A 25,957-nucleotide genomic window follows, 5' to 3' on the forward strand; every position below is an offset into this window, starting at 1 on the left:
AGACTCCACAGCATTATAGAATTGATTCATATTTTATTAGCCCTCCCTTGGCTGTCTTACAAGCATTTTGCGATGTCCCCATGCACTCCTGGTCACCTTCTTGCTGTGTCAGGTATCACATCCTGGCCACAGCTGTTTCCTGAGCCCAGGGATGCAGCAGAGGGAACAGCCCCAGTGCCTGGCAGAGGCCATGAGGATGCTACAGGCAGGCTCTGGGCACTTCCTCATGGGAAGGGTGACCAAGGTCCCCCATCTGGCCCCAGCTCTCACCTGAATGCTGTCCCCTGTTCCTGTACCCCAAAAATGACACCCCGGTTCTTCCCTCGGGGTCACTGATTGGTTTGCTGTGTGGGAAACTGCTCTGGCACTTGTTCTGCAGGAACAATCTCCCTGCAAGAACTGTTGTTCTTTGCCATAACAACTTTTTATAATAGAAGTCCTTAATTCAGTTTAGTTTTAGAAAATTTTTGTTTGTTTGCTTCTCTGTGGAAAAGCTGTGCTGACCACATAGAGTGTATAATGGTCATTTATATTTTCATCTCAGTGTTGATGAGTCATCTCATGTTTTGAACTTGCACAACTGATCTTGTTTGTACGTACAAATTTTCTTCCTCATTATCTGGAGTGCTGTGTCCAGTTCTGGACTCCTCAGTAGAAGACAGACAAGCTATGGGAGAGGGTCCAGTGGAGGCCACTGAAATGATGAGGGGTCTGGAGCATCTCCATATGAGGAGAGACTGGGGGAGCTGAGCCTGTTTAGTTTGGGGAAGACTGAGAGGGGATCTCATTAATGCATATAAATATCTCCAAGGGTGCCAAGAGGACGGCGCCAGACTCTTCTCAGTGGTGCCCAGTGACAGGACAAGGAGCAATAGCCATCAGCTGAAACACATGAAATTCCACCTCAACTTCTTTCCATGGAGGGTGGCCAGAGCACTGGAACAGCTGCCCAGGGAGGGCGTGGTCTTCCTCTCTGGAAACATTCCAAACCCACCTGGATGTGTTCCTGTGTCACCAGCTCTGGGTGATCCCTGCCTTGGCAGGGCGGGTTGGACCGGGTGATGTCCAGAGGTCCCTTCCAACACAAACGATTCTGTGATTCTGTTATTTTAGGTCGTTTATTTTGTACTGGTAGAGAGGTGAAAAACATGCCTTTTGACACTTACCACGCCGCTTTTATATATTAGCCTGGGGAATTTCAAACTTCGGTATAAAACACTCATTAGCTCGGGGCACAGCCACTCCTCAGAGGAGCGCAGCGCTGACAGACCTCCGGTACGGTCTCCACACGACCGCCCCTCGCGTCGGGACAGCCCCGGCATGGCCGCTCCGCCTCCACGGTAGCGCCGACCCGGAAAGCGTTTGGAGGTCGCGACGGGAAGATGGCGGCGCCCAGGCGGTGAGGGGAGAGCGGCGCAGCAGCCGCGGCCATGAGTGCCGCCCGCCGCTGCCGCCCGCCCCGGGCGCTCGCAGGTACCGCGGAGCCGGGGGCGGGAGGGCAGGTGTGCGGGCAGGGCCGGGGCGGCCCGGGGCTGCTCTGTGGAGCGATCCCCGGAGCCTGCACGGCCATGTGTGTGCGTGTCCTCGTGTGCGGGGCGTCCCCGTGTGCCACACTGCGCTGTGTCCTCCACGTGTTTGACTTTGGTGGTGTCCTATGGCAGCTGCTTCCTCTCAATGCTGCTTTGACAAGATAGTCTTGTTGACAGTGTATATAGTAGTGGGACAGTACTATTCTACGATACTTCATCACCACGGCTGCCTGAGCTCAAGCAGCTCTCAAGTTCAGGGTGGGATTATTGGGGTGTCCTGTGAAGGGCCAGGAACTGGACTTGATGATCCTTGTGGGTCTCTTCCAGCTCAGGATATTCTGTGAAAATACGTCTTATGGAGCTCAGGAATTTGAAAGAAACACCCAAAATTATTAGGACATGTCTACGGTTCAGTTTTTGGGCCCCTCGGGATAAAAAAAGAAAAGGAGGGGTTGGAATGTGTCCAGGGAAGGGAACGGAGCTGGAGAAGGGTCTGGAACACCAGAGGGAGCTGAGGGGCCTCAGCCTGAAGAAAAGGGGGTTCAGGGGAACTTCCCACTCTCCACAGTTCCCTGACAGGAGAGTGCAGCCAGGTGGGGGGTCGGGCTCTGCTCGCAGGGAACAAAGGGCAGGACTAGAGGAAATGGCCACAAGCTGTGTCAGGGGAGGTTTAGATTGGATATTAGGGACATTTTCTTCACTGAAGGGGTGGTCAGGCACTGGTACAAGCTGCCCAGGGCAGTGACGGAATCACCATCCCTGGAAGGGTTCAAAAAAACATGTGGATGTGGTACTTAGGGACATGGTTCAGTGGTGGACCTGGAAGTGCTGGGTTAATATTCAGACTTGATCTTGAAGATATTTTCCATCTTTAATGATCCCAGGATTCTGCGCTGTCAGGTCTTTCACCTGGAGCAGCAAACATTTTCCCTCACCTGACCCTGGTTCCCATTTGTTGGGGTGTCCTGTTTCATAGCTGACAAGAGACACTGTAGTCTTAATTAGAAGCAAACTCAGTGGCAGAGAAGAAACTGGAATCTGCTGTTATCTTTTTTCTTGTTTTCCGTTACACAGGATTATTTGTTTGGCGTCTGAGGAACACTGGCGTACGGCAGATTCCATACCGGTTTGTGCACCTTTACCATATAGCCAACGACAGGTTGATTACCTTTCAGTACTTTAACTTTCTCAAACGAATGGTAAGTCAAGGAGTGTATTTATCCCATGTTTCTTGTTCATCCCATGTGATAAATCAAAATGGAGATTAGTTGATAAAAGTAAGATTTTTCTTAGCAGCCAAACTCAAGGCAATTCTAAGCGTCTCCGTTTTTCACGCAATCAGGGTTAAAGCACTTGGTATTCTAAAACGTCTGAGGCTGGAGGAAACCTTTTGTAGCAAGGACAGCACCTTGTGCTGCAAAGTCTCCTCTGCTTGACATTAAAAATTATTTCAAGTGCCTTGAAATAGGGCACTCATCTCCTGTTGAAAAACATGATATAAAATTATTTTAAAATCATGATTTATAAAAATGCTAATAAAGGCACATCTTGGCAAGCTGTCATAGAAGTGGTAGATGGAACTCACTCGTGGAGGTGGTGTGTTCTGAGTTAATCAGTTTGAGTCAAAATTCCTGAGCTCGTTAAATTAATGGGTTACATTTACAGTGTACTGTTAGTTTGAGGTATTAAAAGAGCTGTAATTATCATTCAAACCCTTGAAATTGCATCTTCTTCTTTGACCAGTTGTATCACACGTAAGTGGATGGTAGTAATTTTCTTAAAATTGTATGGCTGATTTGATCTGTATCCACATCACTCATTCAGAGTTGCAGACCACCCATCCTTATTGTAATTATTACTGATTACTTGAAATCAGGATTGGTTGAAAGTTCTGTCTTTTTATGCCTCTGGTACTTGAAATATATAGAATATTTTGGGGAAGAAAATATGAAGGAGAATCTAAATGCTCTTATTCTGTGTTTATTCTGAGAGCTCTAAACGAGAGCAAACAACTGTCTCCTAATTTGTTGTTCAATATATGTTCCTTTGAAATTTGTTGTCTAATTAATTAACAAAAAGTTTGGCATAAATAATAATAGACTAATATGGGAGATGATTATATCATAGGTGATAGATTGTATTTTGTGGCATGTTTTTAGTTTTTTCATTTCTTAAAGATGCACAACTTTAGTACTTACATTTGGAAACTGAAGTTGTGTGGGCATTTGTATATTTCTCTGTTTAAAGATGAATTTTGTTTGGTCAAAGGTTGGACTCAATGATCTTGGAGGTCGTTCCAACCTTTATTATTCTGCGACTTGATTAGTTGTAAGCCAAGTTGTATTACCTGGTGGTTTTGCATATGAACAAAGAGTTTGCTGTTGTAGCTATGGGGGAGGAAGTAAACTTACTCAAATGGGATTCTCTAAGCTTAAGTAAACATTATTGATTCAGTTGTGAGTTGTAAAGCTGCTTTTGTAGTATCTAGGCCAACTTCAGATGCCTTTCTGTGTGTGAAATAAGTGTCTGAAATTCAGACTCACTCAGTTGTGTTATAGAAGTAGTTCTCCTAACAAGAATAAAATAGCAATAATATTGTTGGTGCTAATAAAGTGAAATGGACAGAAATATCTTTAACTATTTGTTTTAACATTTCTCATTGTATGTAGTATGTAACACAGTACAACAAAGACCTCAGCCAACGAGCCAAACCCATGTCCGATTCAGTTGTGTCTCCCTTTCACGAGCTTCAGCAATTGGATCAGGAAAAAAAGGTTGTATGCAAAATTAGCCCAGTTTCACCTGTCCATCAGTCGTGGTCTGAGACATCAAGCAGAAATGAGTTGAGAGAAATGAAATCAGCTGCAGAAACTGAAGACTCAGTCATACCAGTGGGAGCCAAATCCAAAGAAGATAGACAATGGAAAGAAATGAAGCTACGGCTGGATGATTTGCCCGGAATTTTGGCACGCTTGTCCAAAATCAAGCTTACAGGTATTACTGGTCATTTTTTCTCATTTCTCTGCATTCTGCTTGATGGCAGAATTCTTTGTAATCTTACTGGTACGGCTTAGGTTTGCATGTGATAATTCCCACTTTACTGATGCTAAGTTGGATCAATTTCATCAAGTATGTGCTAGGAAAATTGTTTTATGGAAGCATTTAATAGTTTTCCCATTAAATTTGTTTAAAAACAATAAGAGGAGCTTGCATCCTGTTGTCAGCTAGTTTTTGGGAAGTAAGCAGCGTTAGTACACAAGCTACAGTGAAACTGGATAAGGAAGTGAATTTACAAATAATGTGTTCAGTATCTGAAGTTGTCTTGCTTAAGTTTAGCAGTGTTCTGTCTTATTTATATACCTTTCACTGCAGTACTGCTGGTTGTGAAAGTAGCACTAGAAGTCCTAACATAAGCTAATCCAAATAGTTTCCTATATTAGAAAGGAAAATGTTTTGAGTCTGACCAATTGAATTTTATAAACGAAGATATAATTTACTTTTCAGTCAGTTGTCTCTTCAAATCAGCAATTTGTTAAGCAATTGCCTTGCAGCCTTAACTACATTTTGTCTTGTTCTAGTAGTAATACTCAACAACTACAAGTTATTCCTTTGCCAATAGGTAGTGCTATGTATACTTTTATTTCTGAGGAGCCTCTAATGATCTGACCAAAGCCTTCCATCTTGTCTATGAGATAAAGTCCGAGAACGGAAATGTAATTTCCTAAGTCCCTGCCTGGGTGCTCTCCTGTGGGTCAAATGAACTCCTGATAACAAGACTCTTCTTTGCCATAAAAATTTGTTATAATGAATGTCCTGAATTCAGTTTACTTTTAAAAGCTTTTTTGTCTTCCAATATGTAAGTTTTCATTGTTTTTCTGTGGAAAACTGACCACATGGAGTGTGTAATGGTCATTTACATTTTCAGCTCAGTGTGACGATACATCTTGTGTTTTGGATTTGGCACAACTGATCTTGTTTGCACATCCAAATTTTTTTCCTCATTGTTTTTAGAAAGCCTGGGGGCATTTATTTTGTGCTGGTAAAGAGTTTGGTGAGATGAAAACATGTCTTTTGATACTTTACTATGTCACTTTAACATATTAGCCTTGGAAATTTCAAACTCAGGTTGTATAGCACAGTCAGCAATTATCAGGATTATTTGCAGCAACTTTGTGGTACATACAGCCTCAATTACTACCTTGTATTTCTTTCTGCATTATATAGGTTTTGCCTTTTTCTCTCCCATGCTGTTCAGTTTTAATAATATTTTGTTTGTGTTGGGCTCACCATGGGTAACTTGGAAGTGCTGTGTGAACAATTAGATCTGGCACATTTTCATTGAGGTGATTTTATTGAAATGTCTTTTATGTGAAATTGGATGCTGTGCTAGCTGTTGAAGTAAAACTAAATTTAAAAATTTCACTAGATCCAGAAATGAAAACGTACAATGCTATGATTAAGGGACCAGAGAGAGAAAATTGACTATTGTTGAAAGCGCTTGAAATGGTTTTTCATGTTTCCTGATGGGTATGCTCAGTGCTCGTACCACATCTCAGTGTTACTGGTAGTCCTTGAAATCGGAGTTTCAATGACTTCAGCAAGACACAAGAGTGTCATTTTCAAGAGAAAACAATTTCATGTGATACTTTTTTGTGTGGTCTCGGAGTTGCTGCAAAACTCTTCAACAGTTCCTGGTAGGCTCTTTTAACTAGGCAAGCACCACTCTGGATTTAAAATAGGGTGTAGAAGGCAAAGGTTAGGGAATTTCATTCCCTTCAGGACTATTTTTTTTGTATGAAAATGCCTTTTAAGATGTAAGCTTAACTGCTAATTTCTGAACAGCTGTACAATTATTAATCCAGCTTGCAAGCCTGTTGGGAAAAGGACTGTGATTTTAGCATATCTCTGTCTCTGCTGTTCTTGGAAGAGTTCTTGATCCAAGGTAAGTGTGGTAAACTTTACCTCTTGAACAGGTATAGAGAGATACAGAAAAAATCTTAACCTCTTTTCTCGTTGTGATCTTCATGTGTTTGGTGTGCAGATTTTTTGGAAGTGGAAAGTGTAAAAAAGTAAGTTGGATGAAGAGGACTTTGTAGGAGGGGAGTTCTGTTGTTGGTCTTTATTGGTCATGGGATAGTGTAGGAGATGAGCAGGAATAACACTGTGTGTAATATGAGGAGCAAGGAAAATTTTTCCAACTTGTGTAATCATTTATACAAATTATATACTCTGTAAAGAGTATGGTGTTGTAGTTCTTTGATTTTATTTTTTTTAAAGAAGAATAAATTCTCCGAGGTCAGTTTTTTAAGTTGCAAATGTCATACAACTTAGTTCCTTTCGCCCATGAAGTTCTGATAGATCTCATATCCTGTATGTTTCTTTTGGCAGACTCTTTATTTATACTTTTTAGAGTATGAAATAACAAGAAAGCAAACTCTGTGTTATGCTAAAATGGGACTTCCTTATGCTCTATTATTTTCCCACTGCTGATGGAAAGAGATTTTTTGTTTGTAGTATGAACTGTACTTCACCTTGGAAAGGAAATGAGTTTTGCTATTTCCATACCCTCCTGCTTCATGTAAACTGCAGCTTTTGTGACTCTGCCATTAGAAGCTCTGCCTTAAAAACAGGAATAGATTTTGTTTATATTCTTTCGCCATAGAAAACAATTAGGGAACTTTTAATTACATGTCACATAATCTACCTTTTTGGGTTCAATTTCCATCCATTCCTGTCTCTGTTGTGTTTTATGTTGGCTGCTCTCTGAACAGCTGTATCCTACCATCCAGGCACTTGGAAAGCTAATGCATCCATCTGACAGGTTTTCAGAATTATAAATGCATTGTTTTCAACTTGATCCTGAAGTTGATGTGTAACTGAAAATAGGAGAGAGACGAGGGAAGGTATGGGAATAGGAGGAAATTCTAGTGATTTATAATGCACACACACTAAGAATTTCACGTTGTCTCGTCTTCTTAAAATTAACTTCAGGTTTAGATTTAAGTAATGTTTACAGATTACAGATGAAAACTCAGATGAGCTGTATGTAAAACCACAGGAAAATCAAAGTTCAGTTTTTAGTTTGGGCAAACTGATGAAAGCATGATACGAAAAATGCTGAGTATTCCCTTAGATATCTCTCTAGGGTTTGTGAGCATTTCCTCTTTGTTGCTCCTGTAGCTTGTTGGTCTTTCTGTGAGGACAAGCAGCTAAACTGGAACAGGCTGTCCCATCCCTGGAAGTGTTCGAGGCCAGGTTTCATGGGGCTTGGAGCAACCTGGGATAATGGAAGGTGTGTCTGCCCATGGCAGGGGGTTGGAAGTAGATGATCTTCAAAGTCCCTTCCAACCCAAACCATTCAGTGATTCTATGATTCTGTGATGTACAGCACCCTGTGTATTTAAGAAAACACTGAACATGGCACTCAGTGCTCTGGTCTGATTGACAAGGTGGTGATCAGTCAAAGATTGGACTTGATGATCTTGGAGGCCTTTTCCAACCTAATTAACCTAATCTGTGATTACATAGCACCTGTCTGAGAAGTGGATCAACATGTGTGGACAAATATGATAATTTCTGAACATTTTAAGTTTTGAAGACTAAACTAGAAATTTTTTTCATATGTCTTGTTATAAGGAAATAATTCTGTTGTGTGTACTAGGAAGCAGCTGGAATTTATTGGATGTATTGCTTCTGTATGGATTTGTGTCTGTGCAATAGTGATCCTCTAGCACAAATGTGCTGAACTGAAAATCAGAAGCCTGAGATTTTTGGTACTGATTGAACATGTGATTGTGAACATCCTGCTTCATCTTTGTTTGTTGTGTATTGGTGACATGAAGATGATGAAGATCCAGTTTGGCATAATGACTGTTGAGTGTTACCAAACTGCAGCAATGACTAAATAAGGGGCCTGTGTTGCGTTTGTAGGCTAAAAGTCTGGTAACAGCTGCTGTAGTAAAAAAATGCATTTGCTTTAGTGGAGTTCCAGCATGTTCCCACTTGATTCTGGAATAATGGCATTTATTCTTTAAATTGTACCTTCAGTATAGCCAGAAACCTTGACAAAGATTTATTGGTAGTTATTGTTCTGATTATTAATAGTCTACATTTATTATCGGTTCTAAATATATTTCATATACTTGTCAAGGTGGTTCTTCTTTTGTGTTTATTAAACCAGTAGCTATTACCCCTTCAGAGAAACAAAAGCTGAATAGTGGTAGCTTTCTGGCAATTTTGTATTTATAATGAAATAAAAATAAACCATTATTACAGTTCGTTTTTAGCAAAGTATTTTTAAATTGTTTGATGGTAAGAAGAGGTTATCTGCTCTCTTTGTAATATTGCACTTGAATTTTGCATGATTTGATGCAGACTTGTTTCAAATCCCAAATTTAAGTTTGCTTCGGGAGCTTGGCCTTTATTAGTGTGCAGGTTATAATCTGTATCAAAACTTTGATGTGCCCAAACAGACCTGAGCTTACAAAGGGCATGTTGGTCAGGTGTGTAGCACTAATACTGCTGCTACAGTTGGCTTTCCAGAAACCAAAGTGTGAAAACTTGGGAAGGAATATTTCTTCAGCTTTTGGCAAAGTCCTTTCCTTTAAGAAATAAATATTAAATATTTGCGGTAAAGCAGTGAAATTGTTTCTTAAAAAAAAGTACAAATATATTTGTTTTTGTCCTTCCTTATGTACTGATATATCACCAGTACAGGAGTGGAAGGGAGTTCTAGAGCATGATTGATTTGCTTTGGCTTTCTGTGCTTTTATTTTGGCTTGGCTACTTTTTAATAGTAGGTAAACAAAATATGGTATAGTGATTCACATGCTATGAATACAAAGGATTTATAAAGGCAGATCACGTTGTGATGAAGTGGAAAAGGAATGTTAAGAACACACTAAACTTTTGGACTGTGTTTTTATGCCAGAAACATTATAATTCACTCTTTGTCACCAATCCAAATTAGCATTTTCTTTTTCATCTACATTGAAATGGGAGACAAATGTCCCCTGTTAATTTTTGTTAAAGCTAAAAACGTTTAAAAGACTGAAAATAAGGCTTAGGCTGAGATCATAAGTTTAAATATTGGCTTCTTTTTGAAGAACATGTATAATGCTAGCTCTCATCAACAAGTCTTGAAAGGATCGATTCCATCTACTATGCAATAAGGTGAAGTTAACTTGGCCCCTAAAGCACTAAGCTAACAGGGATTAAAAAGCAAACAGAGTCAGTGACCTCACTCCCTTGATGTGATCTCAATTAAATATACTTTTCCTCCATAAGGGAAGTTGAAGAGTAAATTATTGCTTCCACAGTTAAAGAAAATAAACTTCCCAATCCAAAGGGAGCATTTTCCTGTTTACTGCTAATGTGTTGTATTGGGATATCTGGGTGATGAGGGAAGCAGGGGATGCCTGGTGTACAAACCCTGCCCAAACAAGGAAAAATACCTGCTTTAATGGGATATGGGAGAGGATGTACTGCACCCTTTTTAAATGAGATGCTGGTAAGTCACGTTAAAATGAGTGGCTAGAATTAATCTGGAGAAATCAATGGGGACTTTAATTAGTGCTGTAGCTGTACAGTGTTAGAATTTCTTTGGGGTCAGGGTAGCGGTAATGTTACACTGACTGTTTGCCAATCCATTCCACCTTTCTTCTCCAGTAAATGAGTTGGTGTTTTCTCATAATAAATTGGTGTAAAGTGCTCTCTAAGGTAAGTTTTAATTAAATTCTTGTCTAGAAGCGAGCATGTGATTTATTATGCAAAAAAAAAAAAAAAGAATGTAATCACTCTTGGAAATACAAATGCCACTGTTCACTGTCATTTTCAGTGCATTTTTTTAACTCTCACAGTTGTACCAAAGCATTTCGTGGTTTTTTGTGCATTCCTGAGGAGGATCCAAGAGTTTGGAAACTAACACAGTGTTGTATTTATATAATAAATAAGATCCAGTCTTTCAGAATTATCAGTACCTTCATGTTCATTTGTCTGGGGAGGCAGCAGAATCTGTGGTTGTTTCAGAGCTGCTCAGTCACAGCTCTGTCACAGATCCGCTGTATTGTAGAATTAGCCTGTGAATCCGTAATGAGCCTAAATAATTACAGCTTATTTTAATATTATGCGTGTTATTATAATCCTATTCAGTCATCAATGGATTTTAATACTTAGAGAGGAGTTTTGATGAGCAGCAAGTTTTCTCCACTGTGTTTTTAGGAGTAAATCCTAAGGGTCTTATGCAGGTGCAGTTCTTGAAATGAGCACTTTGTATGTGCATCCTTGCTGGCAGGTCTCTGCCATGACATTTAGTTTTTTGTCTCAAGAAGTGCTGCTTAATAGATAATCCACGTATTTTCAGTTAGCAAAGATTACTTATTTGTCATTTAACTTCAGACAAAAAGGAGACTTTGTATGAATCAGGAAGATAAGAACATTTCGATGCTTTGATTTAAGCTAGCTGAGGTCTGAAATGTGTAACTACATGCAGAATATAATTAAAATACTTTCTGTTTAATAAATATTAATTTCAGATTGTAAGGCTCAAGGTCATGAGCAAGATATTACATAAGTGTGCTGACTTTTATAGTATAAGAAATTTGTCACATACTATTTCTTGATGAAAGTGAGGTTTATGAGACCTATTATTTGGCTAATTACAATATTAGGATTGAAACATGGGTAATTCTTATTTTAAGGATGTGGTTTGCAGTACTGTACTAAAGTTACAATTTTGGGTGACAAACCTGAAATGGATTTTTATGAACCCACTCAAATTTTGAAACCATTAAGTGTCATGGGGTCTCTGTGATGATGTGATTGTACTTTCAGCCCAAAGTGTGCGTGTCAGATAAGAGTGATGGGAACAGAGATTGTGCAGTGAAATTACTGTAGCTGCATGCCCCAAGTCTCTTTTTGACTCTGCACTGCTTAAATTCCTGCTATAATTTGATATAAAGCATGTATCTCAGTTTGGGATTTTTTCGTACTGGTTTTCTTCTGCGTTTGCAATAACATGTGAGTTACTGGAACAAATACTTGTCCGGGGTGTGTTGTGTGGGGCAGTTTGGTCCTGTAGCAAATCCATAAAGTAGGGAATACAGAGACACAATTGTATCCTCACGTCTTCTGCTAATGTGCTGCTGCTTTTGGGTTTCTTATTTCATCCCTGGCAGTTCTCCTTCTCATTTTTGATATCGTTATGTAGTGTTCGTTTTAACTGTCCCCAGTTCCTGGAGCTACTTTGAACCATAAAAATAGCATAAAGTTAGCCTGCACAAGAGTTCTTTCGGGGTTTGAAAGCCGTAACTCTAGTGTTATGTACAAAGATGGTTTCTTGTTGATGCTTTGAACTGTGCTCTCACTTGTGTTGCAGCTCTGGTCGTCAGCACTGCGTCCGCTGGCTTTGCCATGGCCCCGGTCCCTTTTGAGCTCACCTGTTTCCTGCTCGCCTCCCTTGGAACTGGCCTGGCATCCTGTGCTGCCAACTCCATCAATCAGGTCAGTCCATCTCTTCATCCGTACAGCAAACTGGTGTGTCGTCCTGGCTTCTGGAGCACTGCCAGGAGTGTGACTGGATGGCCGGGAGTGCCTTGCCTTCAGCTGCTGTGTGAGCTCTGAGCTGCTAAAACTGACACCACAAAAGCAATACATGCCTGAGAATTCAAGTGGAGTTGCTAGGCACAGTGTGTTTATGTACAATGGAGTTGATGAAGTTTTAAGCTTCCCAATAATAATGTTTATCTTTGTAATACCCAAGCCTGGGTCTCTGCAAATGACATAGGAAGAACTGGCAGTGGGGCTCCAGTCTTACGGGCTGGATTCTTTGGTTGTGTTGTCGTATGACCTTGTTGAATCTGTCTTAAGAGTGGCTCAGAGCCACTCTAAACATCTGTAGTGGGACTTCAGTGGGGTTTTGTCCAGGCTGGGGTCATGGTATCTCCTGCACATCTGCAGAATGTACTGAGAACCTCCATTGTATGGAGGTTGTTCCATGCCAGACATGTTCCAGGTGCCTGCACTTGAGCTTCCCTGCTTGTGTCAACATGCCTGTGGAGCTTGATGCTGATCTTGGCTCTCCTACACTCAACTGTGAAGCATAGTGGCTCTTGGGCTCTCCCTGCATCCCAAAGGAAAGCCTAACTAGTGAACAGGTAATAACAGTTGTGGCGCTGAACGGGGTTGCAAAGTGTAGTAGCCATGGTCACTTTCAGTTGTAAGTGTGGCCTGGCAAAAGAAGGAGCGGCAGCAGTCCGCGTTTGACAGCACTTCATGGTTTCAGCAATCACTTGTTAGTCCTGGGACTCCACTAGTGGAGATTGCCTGTGATCTGCACCCTGGAGTCACTTTGGTTGAGTTGGGCCCTTTGATGTCTACACCGTGTAACACCTCAGTTGTAGACATGTGATGTCATTTTTGAGATTGCACCCATCAGTACGCGTTTTGCTCAGCATGAAGTAAGTCCTGTTTACTGTTTGTACAGGGTTTAGAGTTTGTTTTCAGTGAGCTTAAAACTGGGGCAGGCAGCTAACTCTGTTTTCTCTGCAAAATGGGAAGGATGATGCATGATTTTTAATTACTTGGAAATGTTTAGGTAGCCTATCTAACTTGGAAACAGATGGATAGCCTTGAAAAATAATTTTGAGTAAGTCCTGGTTTTTTCTGAAGAATACATTTAGTTATCTTGTACATATTTTTCACACAAAGGCTGGGTAGAAAGGCTGTCATAACTGACGTGAAGTTTTGTTGGATTTTGATACAATTTTAGATGCACCCTTTTTTCCTCCCTTTTTTCCTTTACTACCTTTTTAATAATAAAAATTAAATTTATGGGTTATCCTTTGAAATATTTACTGTTTTACGTACCTTCACTTTTGGTTTGGATACTAACCGGACTATGAGAATTAGTGATTGCTTGTTTAGAGACTCCTGTGCAACTTGTCTTGAGATTTTGCTAGATCTTCCGAGAGCTGACATTCACACACGAATAACTGGTTTTCTCTGTCTTCAGCTTCCATGTGTTGCTCGTTGTATTTTGTCCCAAAAGTAGCTACTTTTTAAACCCTTGAATTACTGAGGAGTACAGGAATTCTCTGCTGTAATTTGGAGTTGGACACTTGGGATAGGAAAGGGGAGTTAGGAGGAGTGCAGTAACTTTGTGCTGGGGCTCGTAATTCACTCTTTACTCACTGCAAGTTACTCCAGCCTCACAGTGTGTCAAACTGCCTTTCACGATTTTAGCTGAACACTTTAAATTTTCACCCTTGCTCGTGTTGAGCCACTTGCCGATGTAGAAAGACCTTGAAGGTAGATTACGCCTGCTGAAAAAAACCAAAGGAGCAGAGTTGGTAATGAAGCAAAAGGAAAGAGCTGTGTTCAGGGATCTGTTGCTTATCAGTGGATCCTTTCAGTCGTTGAGTGTCCTTTTCCCAGTGTTACTGTGTCTGAATTGGCTGGGAATTTAATTTTCCATAAATACTTTAGGCTTGGGTATCTGTCTCGACCTTTGGGAAGGAGCACATTTGACTTGGAACTTCCTTTATTGCTACTTTGCTCTGTCCATTGCTCCCCATACGCATCCACTTCTCTGGCAGCTCATGACTCATGTTTCCCCTGTTGCTCCTCGCTATCCCTTAAGGACCTTTTTATATGATAACTGTCTTTCCGCTTCCCATATTGCTATAAATCTGTACATCTTTAAGGGCAACTCATCTTTCCCACTCCTCATTTCCCTGATAAATCTATGTGCACAATTTACAATCCCTACATATGTTGTGGGAAGGTGAAGTGTGGATTGTGTAAGATTCTTCCCTGTGATTTAGGACAGGATGTGAAGAGCCTGGTCCTGTGATCTGTAGAATTCATGAAAGTATTGATAGAAACTTGTAACTGGTCAGGTTCTGAGGTTTGAGGGTTTTTTTCCTTTTTTTTTTCCTTCTCTCAACTACTTGATTTTAGCAATCTGGTAGGAGCTGAGATGGTTTTACCCACAGTGAATTGAGCTGAATTAAGTATTTAAGTTGACTTAAGTACTGGGGCAGGAGCCAGGCCTGAGCTAAGAAATACACAGACACCAAGACATTGTGTTCTATTTCTTTACAAAGTTGGTCTGAAACAATCTTCTAATTACCACTTTCTCCTTGTTTTCAGATGGTTGTGTATCATACTTTAAACTTACTTTTTCCTGGCTGCAAGAGCCAGAAAGTAACAAAAATGTGCCTAAGTGGAGATTCTTGCCCCACTTTCATTGTTTTTAACAAAGCAATAAAATAATCTGATGCAAATTGACAACTCTGTATTTTTTCATTGTTTATAGAAGTAGAGTCTGGATATTTATCCAGGTGTGTGTTTAGAAAAAGGTTTCACAATCCACAAAGTCTGAATTCTAGCAGTGCTTTCCAAGGCAAGTAGAAAGAACATACTTTGATGACGGTTCTGTAAAATTGGGTAATGATTTTTAAGTAGCTTACGACTTACTGTTTTGTGACTTGAGAGTGAAAGAGTTGTGTTGGAAAATACAGACAAAAAAATACAAAAGGGAAATGAGGTGCCTGCAGTACAGCAAGGTCATTCAAGAAACATTTGTTTAGAAAGTGTCAAGAAAAGTATCTTTGGATAATTTATGTCAGAGAGAAGTTTTAGAGAAACAGACTCAGGCTGGTGGAAAATGTTATGAATTCTGGGGATCTGGATAAATATCAGAGGGTCCTTGGGTTTTCCCATGGAGTGTGTTGGGTCTGTGGGCTGTGAGGGAGGAAACTCCTGCGGGAAGGTGCCAGAGAACAGATAGTGTTTTATTTCTCTTGTCCTCCACCAGCATTTCTGCCTCTGCCTCACTCCTTCCTATCACAATACTTCAGAGTTGTACCTCACACCTAATCCAGCATTGCAGCGGCTCCCAGAGCCAGTGCTCCCTGGTTCTCTTCCACATCATCCAACACCACGTTATGTCCTCCAGCCCTTCGGAATTGTACTACAACATGTCACCACTTCTCAATCCCACCTGCTAAAACTCCTTTCGTCTTTTTTTCCCTCTCTTTCTAATGGCATTCTTTATTTTTTCCATCATTGTAGTAACTTAAAATTATTTTGGACAAGTGTTCTTTATTGGTATTCTGTCTTTTCAAAATAACCATTATTTTACAGTGGGTTTTAATAAAAAAAAAAATTTAAAAAAATCTCTTAATGCATTTACCAAGGACTGGATTGAGACACATTGTGTCTGTAACATTACTAAGCTAGCCAAAACCTCCAGAAAATCTCATAGGAAGAGATCAGTCGTATTAGTTGCAGTTGTGGTAAGGAAATGGAAATATATTCTGGGTTTCACCTTGTAAACACTGTGTGTTAATCTTGAATCAAAGAAATAAATGCTCCTAGTGTATAATTTTCATACTGTCTGCTTTCCTGACTCTTTCAGTGTTGTGTATTGGTATGGATACACAAGAAGGTATTTTACCTTAGTGCTGTTCCTTACAGGTTACAAATGAATTAAATAAACCCCTGGTTTTCTGATTAGTAAAGACTAATTTTGTAAATTCTTTTTTCCCATACTCCAGGCTGTCATAGAAATGGAGTGGGAGAAAATCATATTAAGTTAGTTGATAATCTTTTGCTTTTTCATAGCTCTGGTTTTTGATGATTTTTGAAAGCTCATTCAAGTTTCAAGGAGTGGAGGCTTACATTTATATTAGAGAGAAAACATGTCATTTTTGAGACTTCTGAGATAGTCACCTCTGATTTATGGTGAGGGAGATAAAACACGAAGAGATGTTTACAACACAATACATGGCATTAAAATGTTAAAGGAATCATGTGCACATTTTATGTGTCATGTACGTTCTTCTCCAACTGCAGCTAGGTTAAAAAGTGGGAGAGAATTATAAAGATGAAAGCAGGATGTTTAAAGTGGTTTGAATTTAGTAATCAAGAGATAAAATTATGTGCTTGGGATTGACTGATGGTGCCTTGACAAGGAAGTACACTGGGCTGAATGTCTTAGCTGAAGTTAGAGAGCTGAAAATGAGGAATACAGTAAATATGTTAACCAGCATTAGAGAACAAATAAGAGTTAACATCCCTGTCCCTTCAGGGTCTGATCTGATGGCTGTGTTTTGCTCTTAAAGTCTCATCCTCTCTTGACGGTGGTGATTCCTTAGAAGTGTAGCTGTAAGGAGTGGGAGGGATGGGTTAGTGTTAAAATAATGGCGTGAAATTCAGGGTTTGAGTTCAGTTACCAGCCCATGGAACCTGTATATGATCTTTGGTGTAAGACGAACTGTGAAGGTCATTTGGGTGCTGCACCAGGCTGAATAAAGTTAAAACAGAGCAGCCTCTCCTCTAGTTGTCAGTCCACTTACTGGATTATCCTCACTGAAAAAAATTGTCTTCCTTTTATTTGATCTAAATCTATTGTCTTTTGAGTTTTAACACCATCACCCCTTGTCCTGTCACAACAGGCCTTGCTAAAAAAGTCTGTCCTCATCTTACAAGTCTTTTTTAAGTATTGAAAGGCTGCAAAGAGCCTTCTCTTCTCCAGGTGAACACCCTGACCTTTCCTAGCCTGTCTCCAGAGCAGAGGTGCTCCCTTGGAGCATCTCCATGGCCTTCTCTGGACTTGCTCCAGCAGGAGCTCCACATCTTTCCTGTTCTGGGACCCCAGAGCTGGAGGCAGCTTGGCAGGTGGTGTCTCACCTGAGCAGAGGAGAGGGACAGAATCCTCCCCTTGACCTGCTGCCCACAAAAAAAAAAGAAAAAAAAAAAATTAAGAACTCTGTTACAAGGATAGGAGAAAACCCACCACCCCAAGGGTTAAAGTAATGCATAGGAAGTGGTGGCTTGGTGGCTAGTGATAGATTCCTGGGTTGTTGATGAAGTGGAAAATAAAACTAGCAGAATCCAGGTAGTCCCTCTGTCCCCTTTCTCTTTAATCCCAGTAAAGAAATTAAAGAAAAAAGAGAACAGCAATAGTTCTGTTCCCGAAACCAGCTGTGTTTTTGGTGTTATCTTCATGCCTAAACTTTTCCTACCAAAGAAGTGTTTTATCAAATATCCATGGAGTGGGAACTTGTTATTCTGATGCTAATGTTGTTAATATGCTCTGCTTCAAGTTGGAGGAGCTGACCTCTGTCAGATCATGCAACCCACCTCCACTCAGTGCAGGAGAGTTTTGCCAAGTAAACTCCTCAAAGTTCTTTCTTGCCCACTTTCGAAATCTCTGAAAATTTTTTTATTTTGCTCCTTCCCCTCACAGATAACTGTGCTGTCATGTTGGAATGAGAGAACTCATTTTAAATGCCAACAAGATTTGCTCCCTACAATGTATCTAAAAATGATATAGTTGAATGATTGAAGTGATTTAGAAAGAGTCTAACATGACTTTCCAAGGTTTTGGCTTTCCAGATCAAAATAATTCATGCCTAGCTGATACCACCTTTCCCCTCCTGCATCTGGAATGATCCCACTGGCAGGTGCTTACCCTTTTCCTGAGAATGGTGAGTGTCAGTCGGTCAGGCCACACTCCAGGTTGCTCGTTTGGGATTCACACCTGATGCATCTCTGTCTCTCTCTGAAGTCCCTTTGTTTTGACTGAACGGATCCGCCTGCAGCAGCCGCTTGGCCTTTCATCTGCCCCCCCCGCCTTCCCACCAGCGATCAAACAACTGGCAGGAGGGGTTATTAAAACCTGGTGTTGAACTCTGTACTTCAGGACTGTCAGTGGCAGAGGCAGCCTGGGATGTAATTTACAGTGGATAATAAATATAAGAAAAGTGCAACACTGGAAGTCTATCTTGTGCTCTAAAGTGTGTTGATATATGCTGCGTTGATATTTTAACTGCTAGGCAGCCTTCATTAGTGGTCATTGAAGATCGTAACTTACGGTTCCAACAGATGATTCATAATTGCAACAGTTGGATCAAGTTAGCGTGGTGGGATCATTGATATGGAGCAGGATGGGCTCAGCTTGTGAGGATGCATTTCACGAGCAGTGAAAATGATGAGCACTAATGAGAACCAACCTCTGAAGGGACTGATAAATTTTAAATGCAAAGATTATCTTTGCAAAGCATGAATTATTTGACCTACAAGTGAAGCCTGATAAAGAGTCTTGGAAAAATACTATAAATTAATGCATATCATTGTTGATATGCATTAATTTATAGTTGATATTGAAAGAAATTCTCTTTGCTCGCATGCATGTTGTGTGAGTATGGCAGGCAAAGAGTCTTAAAGTAGAGGGATTCACGTAACCCTTAGGGACTTAGATCCAAGTCACCACTGTGATGTTCAGCAAAGACAATGAAAACAAGTGTAATGACACCTTTGCTACTACTTTCCCACCCTCTGTGGCTCTCACTATTAGCATAAAGCTTCAGATTCTAGGAGAGTTTAAGTCAAAATGTTTTGATTTGATTCTTACTCTTATGTTGCATCTCATATATATTAAAATCCAACAAAGACATAAATAGTGGATAAATAATGAATTTAATGTTGTGCCCCTTTTTTATGGATCATCCTGCTTCCTGATTTGATAAAGACATTTTTTTTGTGGGTGCACAAAGTGAGTATGTGCTGTTGTTAACAGGGCAGTTGGTATTGGGTACTTGCTTTCTCTCCCTGCTGCATTTGTTGATGAGCAGCTGATTTCCTAAAGGAACGCCAGCAAGGTGGTAGGGTGATAAAGGGGAATTTTGGAGATGTCAGTGTGGGGTCTGCAGTCCCCTTTGTCCTGTTAGGACCAAGGGGGATGGCCTCATGGTCCTCTGTTTTCTTTCTAGCTGAAACTGTCCTTTGATTTGCACAGGCATTGGTAGTAGCCATGGGCTGGGAGTGAAGACAGATTCCTGTTTTTCTGAAGTACCAATGTGATGGACAGCAGCTTTCAGGTGGCAACCACAGAAGCCCCTTAACTTCTGTGCATACAGAGATCCTCGAGATGATGCACTTGGATGCAGCAGGAAGTTTTGACTCATTAGCACCCCACTTACAGGTTCTGTGGAAATACTGGGTGCAAGCAAGGTAGGGGGTAAGAAAGAAATAATTTACCAAGTGATGAATTGTCAGGAATACTTCAGTGGTGTGGGGGTGCCTTTAGATCTGATGCCAGATTTCCCCCAGAAACCCTGATCACAGGCAGAACAAAGGAATTTTGAAGGGCTGAAATTGTGGAATGTGAAGAGAGGACTAGACAAAAGGGAAAACTTAGTACTTAAGATTTATCTGGCCTTTTGATCCATGTGGGTATTGCCTTTCTAAGCTTAGAAAAGGAAAAGTGAAAATAACTATTATTTTTTGTTAGTCTTTAAATACATGTTTTGACATTTCCAAATAGCTCCAAATTCCTTCAGCAGTGCAAGTATTAAGTTCTAACCTTATTAGATAAGTAGTGAAATGTCACTTTCTTTTTGTAATTTAAATGGTGCCATATTCAACCTGTTCATTGCCTTGAATTAGACTCCTGACAGTTTCAGAAACAGCAATACAGGACCTTGTGTACTGTGCTGTATGAAAAATAGCAACAATGTGGCGAAGGGTTTAGGAAAATTATTTCCTGGTTCCCTGAAACAGCGTACCAGTACCATTTCTTTAGGGAATAGCTCATTGAAACACAAATCCAGAGCATTCTTGCAGTCCTTTTCCTTTTGAATTATTTTAGAGTTCTCTTCAAATTTCCATTGTTAAAAAATACTACATAAATGCTACCAGTTCAGATTCTACTTTGTCGTCTTAGCATTGGAAAAGATTGATGTGCAGTAAAACGGAGTAAAAGTCCGCTTGCTTTAATTTTCCATGACTGTTGTCGCTGTTAAGATAAAGTTTCATTCCACTTTGACTTTTGACTTTGTTCCACACTCTGGTTGTCAACTGCCTGCGAAGAGTTGACTTACCTAGGAGAGAGCTCATCGTGCTTTGCTGCAAGCCTTGGCTGGAGCAAGCACTCGAATGCTCTTGTTTGTATGGGCTGCAAGAAGTTCAGTTATCTTGTGTGGCTTTTGACTTATTTTTTCCAAAGCTGCAAGGTTTTACAGGAAAGTGTAGTGCAATGTTGGCTTTTCTGACCTGATCTGCCACAGCTTGGGACAGGCAGGTATCCCAAGGGAATCATCCCTTTCTCTGCTGTAGCTTGTAATGGACAGAAGAAAGAAGAGGTACCTCTAGGTTATGAGAAAAGGGACAGGGAGGGTCTTGGCACACCTTTTCCTAGGAAAGAGTGAAAGAGCAAATGGTATGAATGTTCCCCACTGAAAGGGGAAGGGATCTTTCTTGTGCAGTTGCTGGGACTGCTGGAACCGTGAGGCTAAAGAAACGAAACTCTTGTTTTCTAAGGGTCTTTCATGTGAGGAAACTTGAGTGACCATTTCAGTTTTCTGTAGGGGTCTGGTGTATATGTGGGTAAATGTCTCTGTAGCTCATGTAGTAATCATAGATTCATAGAATATCCTGAGTTGGAAGGGACTCATCAGGATCATGGAGTCCTGTACAGGTGTGTTGGTTTTGCACAGCCTGGTTTTTGGTAGCGGGGGGGCCACAGAGGTGGCTTCTGTAAGAAGCTGCTGGAAGCTTCCACTGTGTCCAGCACAGCCAATCCCTGGTGGTTGTAAAGATGAACATGCCATGGGCCGAGCCTGGGCTAATTAGAGATGGTAGTAACTCCTCTGTGATAACGTATTTAAGAAGGAAATCAAAACCAAGTGGGGCACAGGTTTTTTTTTTCTAGCCAGAGAAGGAGAGGAGGTGAGAACATGTGGGGGAAGCAACATGGAGACACCAAGGTCAGTGGAGAAGGAGGGGGAGGAGGTGCTCCGGGCGCCGGAGCCGATACTCCTCTGCAGGCTGTGGTGAGGACCATGGTGAAGCAGCTGTGCCCCTGCAGCCCATGGGGATCCACGGGGGATGCAGAGGTCCACTTGCAGCCTGTGGAGGAGGTGCCCACACCGGAGTGGGTGGATGCCTGGAGGAGGCTGTGATCCAGTGGAAGACGTGGTGGACTGGCAGGGCCCTTGCTTCCAGGTTGGAGCAGCCTGTCTTTGCAGGACTGCACCCAGTGGAAGAGTGACCCATGCCACAGCAGTTTGGGAGGACTGTTTGCCCATGGGAGGGACTCATGTCACGAGAGTTTTGGGAGGACTGCTGCTCATAAGATTGGACCCGTGTTGGAGAAGTTCACGGAGAACTGTCTCCCATGGGAGGAACCCCATGGTCTCACAGGGGAAGGACTCCTCTCCCTGAGCAGTGGAAGAAAACCTCGGGTGACGAACTGACCAAACCCCCCACACCCTGTCTCCCTGCACTGTTGGTGGGAAGGAGGAAGGGGTTGAGGGAAGAAAAGGTGTTTTTTAAGGGTTTATTTTACTTGTCATTATCCTCGTCTGATTTTGTTAGTAATAAATTCACTTTGTACCTCTAAGTTGAGCCTGTTTTGCCCTGGGAGTGTTTTCTCCCGGTCCTTATCTCAGCTCATGAAGCCTTCATGAAATTTCTCTCTCCTCTGCCCAGCTGTGGCAGGGGAGGGTGAGTGAGTGACTCTCGTGGGTGGCCGGAGTTTGGCCACTGTCAAACTGTGACAACAGGACACCCCAACAATCCCATCCTGTGCCTGAGAGCTTTGTCCAAATGCTCCTTGAGCTCTGGCAGCCTTGAGGCTGTGACTATTCCCTGGGGAGCCTGTTCAGTGCTTGACCACCCTCTGGAAGAAAAACTTTTTCCAAATATCCAACCTAAACCTCCCCTGACTCAGAAAGTATGATGACACTGTAGTATGAAGTACTTAATTATTCCAATTCTTCTTTCTTCTGACACATTGATCCTTTTTTATCTTCATACAGAATTTCACTGTCCTAGTAGTTTGGCACAGGTATCACAGTGATATAATTATTTTGATTTTTCCTTCAAATGCCATAAACAGTTTGTTGGAAAAGCCTTTCTAGGGTTGTCAGGGTGGAGGGTCATGGAGAGCGTGATAAGGTGCTCTCTGACAGAAGGGATGCACTGATGGGTGGGTTTGGTTCCAGTGTGGAAAACTCCCTGGCATATCCAATACCAGTTGTCTGCTCCTGTGCCAGTGCTCATTTAAACATTTTTGAAGGCACTGTAACAGGTCCTTGAGGTAGAGTCTGTGAGTCACAGCAGATACAGGTAACAGAGGAGCCTTCCCTTCATGTCTGTGGTGGTAGCACTGAATTTTCTTATTTATTATCTGTATTGCAATACAGGCTTGAGTGTCTGGTGGTTTTCCAGCATAAGAAGGTAATGATGTGTGTCCTGCAGAGTTTGCGGTCTGGGAAGTTATAGAGTGTGAAAGTATGTGGGTTTGCCTCTAAAAACCAAAACACTTCTGTGAGTCACACACTTCAGTTTTTCAGGGGAGCATAGAGAGAAGATTGAAAACCGAATTGATTAGTCTGTAAAAATCAAAGAAGGTAGTTATTGTTGTGAGAGATGTAGTCTTGAATGGAAACAAGCTGCTTTAAAGCATGTAAAAACTCAAGGACCATCCATCTTCTTTCTGGACATGACTTAACTGAACCTTGGAAGTGTGGCAGGAAGTATTAAGATTTGTCAAAGCCTGTGAGTGTTGGTATAGCTACTGACTAGTGCAGCTGAGAGTTGAAAATCAACACACGTCACATCCTACAAGAAACAAGAAACTCACTGAGAGTTGATTTAAGCTGATTAATATTCTTACTCATAGAATGCTTTTTAATTTTTCCCCATATTGCTGCTCACAGATTGGGTTGGATGTTGCTTGAGGCACTAGCAAGGTATATTGATTCTTGGATTCATGCCTGCACTGTGCAGGGGCTTTCCAATATGTGGTCTGCCTAATTTATGGTAGGATGAGCACACGTGGCATGTGCAACATCCATGTTGCCAACTCCTGGGGCATTTGTCAGTTGTCCTAAAAAGATCTCTTTACCCACAGTTGCTAACAGTTGGATTTTTTGTTTTAAAATTCATCATTCATGACACATTCTTTGGGAAGGTATAGATTTTACGTATATAGATACATATACAGACATATATATATATATATATGTATGTTACTCCATAATTTCTTAGATTCTGGTGGGAAATGGCCGTCCAAATTGCACCAAAAAATTCAGCAGCGTCCCCAGTGGGATTATAACACTGGTATGAATAGAAAGATGTAGTAAATTTTTTTAGAAAAATTTTATTTGTAGCGTTGAATAGCCATTTGCCATTAAGTGACTTTTTAAGAGGATTCTAAGCGTAAGCTGTTTAATGAACAAGTAAACCAGAGCTCTGGGCAGTAATCCATTTCTTCTGGCTTTTATGAGATCTGTATGGAAACTGAAGGAGGAGGTTAGTTTTCAATACCAAAATCATTAGGTACATCATCCAGATTAAAAAGCACACGGCATGTTGGAAGTATCATTAAAGTAGGACAAGAAATAAAATGGGACACATGAATGGAGATATAAGAGTTGTAGCAGCTTAATAATATAAGCTTTGACTTTAAACCAGATGTGTCTGCAAATCTTGGAGGTTTGGTATTCTCAGGTCACTAAAGGCTAACTCTGCCTGGATCTGTATAGATTATGTAAATTTTTGAAGTAAACCAGACTTCTAGAAGATGAAAATCTGTCCCTATAATTCTCCTTTTAAGACTTCTTACTTATTACAGTCGAGATTTATGTTGGTGCTCCCAACAGAGACATGACAATCCATTGTAACTTCCGAGAGCACTATGAAGGTGCTGGCATTTGAGAGCAGGCTGGATAGTTCGGCCTCAAACTCATTTTTATGTTCTGAAATTAGATACTTTTAAAAATAATAACCTTTTACAGGCTGCTTAAAGACTTGGAATGCCTTGTGTTTGTTAAAGGGCATTAAAAGCAAAATACTATCTTTGAAGGGCATCCATTATAAAAGTGCTTATCTGAAATGGTCTTAGGCAGCAAGGGAGCAGAATTGGGAATAGAAAATAAAGTTGCAGTGAAGGGAGGTCTCTGCTGTGTTTCCCTTGCTGCTTGTGCTGGTTACAGCCCGATTACCACAGTTTTTCTACCATTATTCTTGGCCTCTTCCGGGCAGCGGGAGTGTCCAGCAGAGCCAGCCCTGCTTCAGGCAGGCTCCTTCTGCTCAGCTGAGCTTTCCCCAATGAGGAGAGTTCCCGTTGGCATAAGGGTGAGTAGCAGAGCCGTGTGTGGAAGGGACAAATGGAGAATATCACCTGGCAGAGTTCCAGCCGTAACAGGGAGACGTTGAACTGTGATCTGTGTGTTGAGTTCACATTCTTCATCCCTGATTAAAGTCTTCAGGGCAAGGACCACTCCTGGTGGAAATCATTCGTGCCTCCCCTGTAAAATGACAGTTGACTTCAACTCCCTACTGATCTGGATGTTTCTAAAGTTTCTTTTGAAGTGAGGCCAAGAGGTGATGCAGAGGCTTATGAGCAGAGCAAGTTTTGTAGGGAGATTTAAAGTATTTTATTAGAATTACTGCTGGAGTCAGAAAAAAATGGATAACCTATAAAGCACAAACTTCCTTCAAGTTGTCATGCAGATGTGATTCCATAGCTCTGGTCATATCTGGGATTAACTTGGAGTAGAGTTGGAGTAGAGTTGGTTTTGTGCCAGAATTGTGTAAGAATAAATCAGTGGTATTATTACAATACCATAATTAGTTTCCAGGTAGCATTAAGTAGGTGACAGTGAAGCAGAATGTCATGAAGGTCTGTAAAAACACAACTGACTGGGAGAAGATGTTTAGGAGATGGTTATTTAGTGTCTCTTGAAAACAGGAATGAGAACATTTAGCAAAACGCAAGTTAGAAATGAACAAAAGAGTGTGGTTGGGCACTGAACAGGTCACAGGACACTGAATGGTCACAGCTCCGAGGCCGCCAGAGCTCCAGGAGTGTTTGGACAACATTCTCAGGTTCAGAGTGGAATTGTTGGGGTGTTTGTGCAGAGCCAGGACTCCATGATCCTTGTGGGTCCCTTCCGACTCGGGGTATTCTGTGATTGTGATTCTTCAGACAGTGTGCAGTTGCAGTGCGACTCCTCAGTCTGAGAGATTTGGATGTTCAAGGTTTAGGTGATGGTTCTCATGTCTCATTTGATGTCTTTGGGATTGGCTTTGTTTATTTTTCAGTTTCATTACTGACCACTTGAATGACATTGAGACATAAAATCCAAACGCAGGAGCTACAAAAAAAATCCCAACCAACCAAAAACTGAAACCCCCAACTGAAATCCCACCCCTAACACGCTGCTACTGAAAATTAAAGGTAGTAGACAGCAAATTGCTTTTCTGTCCAAAAGTCCAGCCGTTGGATTCACTTGACTCTTAAAATCTTTGCTTCTGCTGCTGTCACTGCTAACCTTTTGTTAGGTTAGCTTGGAAAGCTGTAATCTTTCTTTTTAAGTCTGGATTTTGCTGCAAGTGCTTGGGTGGGTTTTTTC

At 41.2% G+C, this 25,957-nt stretch overlaps 1 protein-coding gene across 2 annotated transcripts in view; it reads left to right on the top strand.

The window, feature by feature from the left end:
- Positions 1 to 1,357: 1,357 nt before the first annotated feature.
- Positions 1,358 to 25,957, top strand: part of COX10 (cytochrome c oxidase assembly factor heme A:farnesyltransferase COX10) — a 102,606-nt gene continuing 78,006 nt past the window's right edge. For both annotated transcript variants that reach the window (XM_082294059.1, XM_082294060.1), the window contains exons 1-4: positions 1,358 to 1,473; positions 2,604 to 2,728; positions 4,199 to 4,523; positions 11,905 to 12,029. In XM_082294059.1, coding sequence (XP_082150185.1) covers positions 1,431 to 1,473; positions 2,604 to 2,728; positions 4,199 to 4,523; positions 11,905 to 12,029 — 618 coding nt within the window. In that variant the 5' untranslated portion in view covers positions 1,358 to 1,430. The remainder of the gene's footprint in view (positions 1,474 to 2,603; positions 2,729 to 4,198; positions 4,524 to 11,904; positions 12,030 to 25,957) is intronic.

The sequence above is a fragment of the Coloeus monedula genome (assembly GCF_965178545.1).
Source record: "Coloeus monedula genome assembly, chromosome: 19".
NCBI lineage: Eukaryota > Metazoa > Chordata > Aves > Passeriformes > Corvidae > Coloeus > Coloeus monedula.